At 29.8% G+C, this 7836-nt stretch overlaps 1 protein-coding gene across 1 annotated transcript in view; it reads right to left on the reverse strand.

Moving 5' to 3' along the window:
* Positions 1–2303: 2303 nt before the first annotated feature.
* The window catches only part of LOC108565620 (Down syndrome cell adhesion molecule-like protein Dscam2), a gene marked incomplete at its 3' end in the record, with an annotated part of 101787 nt that continues 96254 nt past the window's right edge, over positions 2304–7836 (reverse strand). The window contains 2 exon segments of the mRNA XM_017925173.1: positions 2304–2749; positions 5836–5953. Coding sequence (XP_017780662.1) covers positions 2304–2749; positions 5836–5953 — 564 coding nt within the window.

The raw sequence follows: 7836 nt of genomic DNA on the forward strand, positions 1-7836 counted from the left end.
TAATTATTAAAGTTAACAATATAACATATATACTTTTTTATGTTGTGTAATTTTTTATTTACAATCTGTTCATCAATGTGAACATTGAGTGAAATTAAGATCGCGGTTGACATTAGGTAGGTAATCTTTCCCAGTGGATAGTTACCATTATGATGATTTTTTTATTTTAATTTATGGTTTACTATCGTCTTGTAGGTTAACTTCAGTAGTATATTTATGCTCTGCGATTCCACTATTTACTTTGACTGTGAATCTGCTGTTATCCTTAACACTGTCATTGTCCATCGACTTGGCTGAAGGTCCATATGCTGAACCTCATTCATTTCACTGTTCATCTGTGATGAACGATGGCCCTATTGCTGCAAGCACCGAGAGGGCTCACAAAGGACCTGGCTTGACCAGGATTTGAATCTATGACCACTGGCACGTGGGTAGGGCGACTTAATCATTCGGCTATTAGTGCGGGGCGATATATATATCATTAAATAATGTTATATATCATATTTAGGAAATACTTCAAAATATTGATGAATTTTATCGTTATGTAATTCAGGAATAAGCCAATTTATTTTCAATCTTTCAGCTATAGGAAAAATATAATATTTAATTGGTTTGTTTGTTTACTCAAAGAGAACGGAGAATTGTAATAAAGTAAAGTCATGGTTAGTTACAAAAATAGAATTTGATCATATGTATAGTTAAAATCTGTAGTATTTTTCTTAGCTATGAAATATTGAGTTAGTGCATAATTATCAAGCGTTTTTTAAACAATATTTGTCATTAAAAAAGAAACATTAAAATTGTAAAATAACATTTTTAAATGATTATCCCGGAGTCTAGTCACCATCTACTTCAATACTTGCTTCCCATTTACAAAGAATTAAACAAAAACAGCAATTTTTATTAACAAAAAATCGCGTACAAAAATACCTGATATTTATACAACAATCCAATAAATTAAAAAAATATGTGATAAACTCAAAAAGGATTGAATTTTTGGCATTTAAAATAAATTAAATTAATAAATCATAAATGAAAAAACAAAAACGATTAGCTTTGTTAAAATTTTGCTGGCATTTCTTCGTAAATATAATATGAACAGGTATGAAGTTTGAGTAAATACGTTTAACATTATAATTAAATAATAAAGAACATACAACGGTTATTTGCAGATCAGTATAGGAATGAATAATTTATTCTCGAACCGATTTTTCAGCTATCTTGAAGATGGATGGTCGTTGAATTGTGAAAAATCTAGCCGGAATGCACGATTAATGGAACTTGAAAAGATGTATGTGTGAAGTAGTAGGGCAATAAAATGAATATTAAACGATATGTGGCTTGGTGTTATCCCCACAGAATGGGGTGAATTAATATTATATACAGACTATGTTTCAAAATATACGTATTCTGCATTTGGTATAACATATTAATGAAACTAAATTTGAAGGCAACATGTCTGTGCAGGTTGTAAATATAATATTTAATTATATAAAGTAAATACTAGAATCTTCAATAAATTTGATTTATAATATTATAGATATAATTAATAAAATATTAATATATGTTTAGTTGACATTTTTACTTATAGACATAAGTCAATATTGTAAGGATTTATTGAACCAGATGGTGCGTAAGAAAATAGAAAGAAAGAAGTCAGCGAAAAGTAATATTAAATTTGTAAATTTACGTCCCTTTATTGTATTTCACTTTGGTCTATAATCCTATCAGGTTTGGTAATATTGATGATGTTAAAACTAACTGATACATTGTCCTTCGAGATGATTGACATTAATCGATCCTACACGACTGGCAAATCCATTTGCAAATGCCCATTGAACATTACTAAATTGTTACTTATTAATATGATGATTTAATATCTATAAATTCCTTCAATTATTGATTTGACATTTTTTAAATTAATATTAATTAAATGGAAATGTATCCGAATGTTATTCAAATAAATTTTGCCTAAAGAAAACTTTAGTACATAAAAACGTATATTAAAACAAATATTAAATTTATGAAATATATTTTAGTTTAAGTTGTTATATTAATACTAAGTTAACTTGTTTGAAGAACTGCTCCAATTTTGTAATTTTTCAGCAGTTTTTGATAATCCTATAATTATTTTATGAATTATAAGTGCAAGTAATAAAGTTTTTCTTTTGTTCAGGCAATTACTGAATAAAGCTTCTTGCCGTACGAACTTTCTCGGGGATGGGGTGCTTCGATTAATATTCCGATGGAGAGATGTTCGACAGTGAATTTAGTTAGATTCAGAATGATTTGCATGCGTTTACCTCCTAATTGTAATTCAGCGGCGGCCTGTGCTGTGTCTCCCTCGGCCCTCCTCACGATGCATTGATACATTCCTCTGTCCTCCCTTCCCACGTTGTTGACGACGAGCGCCTCGCTCGTCCCTCGTCCTGTACTTGGCAGTTGCCTTCCATCCTTGTACCAAGTGACTAAATAAGGACCTCCGTTTTGAGCAGAAACGACGCATTTGAATTCAGCACTGCCGCCCATGTGAACGCTTAACACGGGAGGTGAGATTTCCACGTGCAGAGAAGTCGAGACCAGAAGTCTCAACTCAGCACTCGCCTCACCGCCTGCATTCGACGCTGTGCAGCGGTACACGCCTCCATCTTCGGCAGTTACGGCTTCGATTGCCAAGACTGGGCCCAATTGTCGAATTCTTGGACCCGGAATTACCAAGGTCGGCTCCAGCGAAGTGTGTGAATACCACCTGCACAAAATCATATATTTTAGAAAATTGTATACCTAAAGTTTCTGGTTGACTGAAAACAACAAGAATATGCACAATCGGAAATTGTTATAATGCACATGAAGTTTATTTTTTGTGCCTGTAAGATTAAGGGAAGTACAAATAATATATAACATGTCTTGCAAACAAAATGAACTAAGAAATTTATCTTATTAACAAATGTTGCACTGCAAAATAGTTATAGTCGGATTACTACTTTGCAGTACACAGTGTTCTTGATCTATATTCAATTTATTATGTATAAAATGTTATTTAGCAAGGTGGATACTAACGCAGAGATCGGCAACCTTTTTAAATAAAGAGTTATTAAGAAGATATTAAAAAAATACATAGGTAAATACCTAGGGTAACCAATTTTAACTTTATGATCAATTTTTCTGTACAATAAACAGATAAAATATATGTTGTTATAATATGTACTCATATAATATGTAAAACCAACATGTTTTACCACTTTGTATGTAGTATATAGGGTTTGTAAACTACTCTTTAAAAACCGGTAATCATCAAAAACAACACAAAATTTTTTTTTTAAGTAGCGTGGTAAGGTTTCATAAGAATCAAATTTGAATATCGTGGCTAAATACATTTGAAAAGAAAAAAATCATAGAGTAATACCAATTAAACAAATGATGAAGGGGGAGAAGAGTATCGGTTATTGGAGTGCCATATTAAGAATGTCGTGGACCCTAGACACCTAATAACGGGGGAGTTCAACATACATCTTAAGATTAGAGCAAATTTTTATTTAAATATTAACTTTTTAGTTGAAAAAAAAAACCGTTTTCGATTTAGATAAAACTAAATAAAGAAAAACTGGTTTACAAAACAGGGTTTTAAAAACTCACAATCCCTAGAGGTGTATCGATATACGTATTAATAATGTATATATAAATATCTAGTTTAATGTTAAATTTTATTATTCAGTAACAGATTTTAATTTTTGAAAAGAACAAAGAATTTGAAAATGATATTTTATAATTATAAATATATTTATTAAAATTTAAAGTTAATATTATAAATAAAAATACAAATGATTATTTTGGATGTACAACATTTATTTCAATCTCGCATGTAAATACGATCTCTATTTTATCTCAATAAGCTTCCACCTTGAAGTTCTCTCGAAAAGCAGTAAATTAAAGCTTTCAAGATAGGGAGTAGTAGCATGGAAAGGATAAGTAAATGGAAATTTCAGTGACAGTGTTGTAAAAAAAAGAATAAAAAAGATACCACAAACGTGATACAGTGCAGGAGAGAATTCGTTGCGGAAGAGGAATACCTGAGAATGTATATCCAAGTCTTATCTTGCTGATACCTTATCCTGCATTATGTTCTTATTTTATATAAAGAGGATAGATCGGAAATTGTAGATAACGAAATAGAAGGCGCGTATTTTTCGCCAAATTATTATTTAAATTGATTTGGGTAAAGTATTAGAAGTATATTTCTGATATATTTATAAGTAGACTTTACTATGTTTTCCATATTTGATGGTAATTTCATTCTACGCAACCATTCAGAATTGTTAAGATTTCTTAAGGAACTAATAATTAAAAAATGTATATTTTTTCTAATATGAATTGTTTAATGTTTAAATGTGAGTTGCATGCGAATTGATAATTGCTTTCGTGTAAAATTATTAACTTCGCAAACATTTTTCTTATATAGAAATGTTCATCTAATATTAAATGTGTTTCCATAGGATTTGTTCCTTTTCTCAATTTTGTCAGTCTTAACGATTATCAGCATTTTTCTACATTTTCTATACGTCTTTAAAAGCGTTTGAAAACAGTAATATAATTTGTAAATATTGGTTCATATGATTGATAAAATTTATATTTTTGAATTGGTTTTTACTTTTATAGACAAATAATGCAATATTCTACTGTTACGAATAAGTAAACAGACTGCTGACAAAGGTATTTGTTAGTGATTTGTCGGTGAACCACGATTTTTTTAAATATTAATTTTATTTTTCAATGCACGATAAATTTATATTCAAAAAGTAAAACATCATTATTATCAGCGAGACTCTGAAATTTAACTGTAGGTTTAAGTGAGATAAAATTAAAAGAATAAAAAATACTGGTATATGCTTTCATCGACCTTTTTTGGATTGTTAACTAAAACTTGTCCTATATAATTGTAAATAATTGGTCTAAATAGACACTAGTTTGTCGCATGTATCAGAAAATCGAATATTTGTAAATTTGAAACTACATAAAGCCTGATAAATGTTAAAGACCAATAACCGAATTAAGGTAAACTTATTTTTGATATGTTGCAAAATCGGGTGAAACAATTAACATAATAGAATGTTATGAATAATACATTACACGTTACAGATACAATTCTTTAATATGATTGCATTTTAATTTAATGGACATTAATTAATTAGTAAAATTTTATCAAATCATATAAAATGTCATGCGTCTTAATTTAAATTACTGGTATTAGATTGTAGTGTAGTTATGTTTGAATATTAATTGGCTATGATTGTGTAACATTGACAGTAACTAATTGTAGAAAATGTTAAAAGAGATATTGAAAATAACATTCGATTTGAATATTTTAAACTGTCGACGTTCGCAACAGAATCAATCGATCGTTTTCAACGGAATTACTAATATGATGACGGAAAATATTTGCGCGCAAATCCAGGAGGCTGCGGAATTTTTCATGTGTGTGTATGTGTATGCGAGCGCGAAATGTGCACAATAAAAACGTAGCAAAAAAAAACTTCATGAAATGTTGAAAAGAGTTGCCATGGAAACATCCGCGTTCTGCATCTGCGTCATTGTAATCCGATAGTTAAAAGCTCTGCACACTTTGAAGTTAAAATTTAAAAGCTCGCTATTGTATGCAACTGCGTTTTAATGCGAAACGTAATCGAACGTTAATTATGCATACAAGGCTATTTCTTGTTCTGTTCATGCTCATTCTCTCTAACACACACTCAATATGTCACATATTTTATCATTTTTTCAGTTGCTTTCTCTCTGGGTGTTCCTGTTCTTCATGCACGTCCACATATTAAATAATACCTGTATTCCGGCGTGGGACATCCCTGCGAAATACAAATGAGTGCCGCCCCTTCGTCCTGCGCGACGGTCACGGTCCCTGAATTTTCTATTATCACTGGTGCCACAATGCCTCGGTGCTCTGCATACAAAACGAATAAATATAAACGAGTGAATTCGTCGCATTTAAAGTATAACATATTTATGGACTTGTCGTTTGATGAAGAAACGCTCGGGCAGAACCTTAAGGGACTTTCCAGACGTTTTGTGTCCTCCGCGCACAAACAGCAATGCGTGAGTTTCGAAACAAAGGACCAGACATCCAGATACCAGGCAGCCCCATTAAAAATCTTTTTATTATTAAAAACTTTTCCTTATCTTCGTCCTTGCAGATTTCATTTTTTTTATCTGTCCTTCCCCTGTATCTCTGGAGTGAAAGGAGCGATGTATGGTAATTGAATTGGTTTCTCTAAACTTTTATGTACTTCCATAAATAACGTTGGTTATGGATAAATTTACTCTTTCATAAAGCCATTGTAAACTCGCGGAGAAGAAAAAGAATCACTAAAAGCCCCCCACATTTGTATTCTCTCTGGGGCAACATTTGTTGGAATATTGAACCACGTTCAACAGATTTTACATTTTATGTACATTCGGTCCTCGCTGCTTTTTTTTATTCCTGCGAATACAATCACGCACGTTATCATTCTTGTTATAGAATTATTTATTGCGTTTGCGTATGTAACATTTTTTTTCTCTCTCTATATTAATTGAACCAATTTTTGTTTAACTACGTTACAGGCAATTTGAATTCCTGTTCCATTTCCAATTTAAATATTTTAAAATTTATAAAATTATATCGATTTCATCGTTAAATAATACAATTTTGCTGCTCCATTTTCTAAAAATGAATAATAAAAAAAAGTTTACATGATATCGAATATTGGAAATAACTAAATGTAAATACAATGGATTCTAATTAATTTTAAAATTGAATGCACATTTGAAAGGAGATTTAATTGTCATTTTTTTTTTATATTTATTAGCATAGCATTAATTAAATGATGGATTTCGCAGAACTAGTAATTATTTTAGGTAAAAATTGCCTGTTGTCTATATATACATGTATGCAATTAATTATTTTTGGTATTATGATTTTATTTTACAAAAAATATTATATGAAATAAATATTGCTTGCTTCTTCTACAATTATAAAATTTGTATTATTCAGATAAATAGCCATGTTTTATAGTTTATAAAATAAATAAATGCAATTATAGCTTCTGCACTTTTATTTAAAATAAAAAAGGAAGTATGTATATATTTACTATAAAACCTACAAGTTTTGTTGGATGTACCTAATTATAAAATTAGGTCATATTTGCAACTAATGGGAGCACAATTATTATTTCCATATATATACATCTGTGATGTTGTTGATCAATTTATTTATTTGGAACATTATAATAATATTAATCTACGTTTAATTTGAATAGTATGAGCGTAGTATTCATGAAGTGAATTGCATAATATAATTTAAATTAAATGTAAATTTCGTGTAAACATTCGAAGGATATTATGTATATAATTTGTTGTTTATGTGCGCTCTTTCTGCATTATTTAATTGATTTTAATACAAAAAATACATTTGTTAAAAGAGCAAATATAAATCCTAGACTTTATAATAATATTTTAGTTTACATTTTAATGAAAGCGTTTGACAAAAATATATATTGACAAGTCCTTAAAATTTGTTATACTTATTTTGGACATGCAACAATGAAATATTGTGTTGCGTGTTTTATTTAAAATTTACTTATCAAATAGATACATGAACTATTCGAAAGTGGGCAGCTGCTAAATATGTTCTGGATAGCAACATTGGACTGATTTCATGGTGCATTCACAATATGCGTGTCATATACCAATATATAGGGCTTGTTATAAGCTTTGAAATATTGGCAGACATAGGGACGTGAATATTAAAAAAGAGTTATATGTGCATAGTAGTTGATAGGCCTGATA

This window comes from Nicrophorus vespilloides, unplaced genomic scaffold (assembly GCF_001412225.1).
Source record: "Nicrophorus vespilloides isolate i.1.1-1 unplaced genomic scaffold, Nicve_v1.0, whole genome shotgun sequence".
Taxonomy (NCBI): Eukaryota; Metazoa; Arthropoda; class Insecta; order Coleoptera; family Silphidae; genus Nicrophorus; species Nicrophorus vespilloides.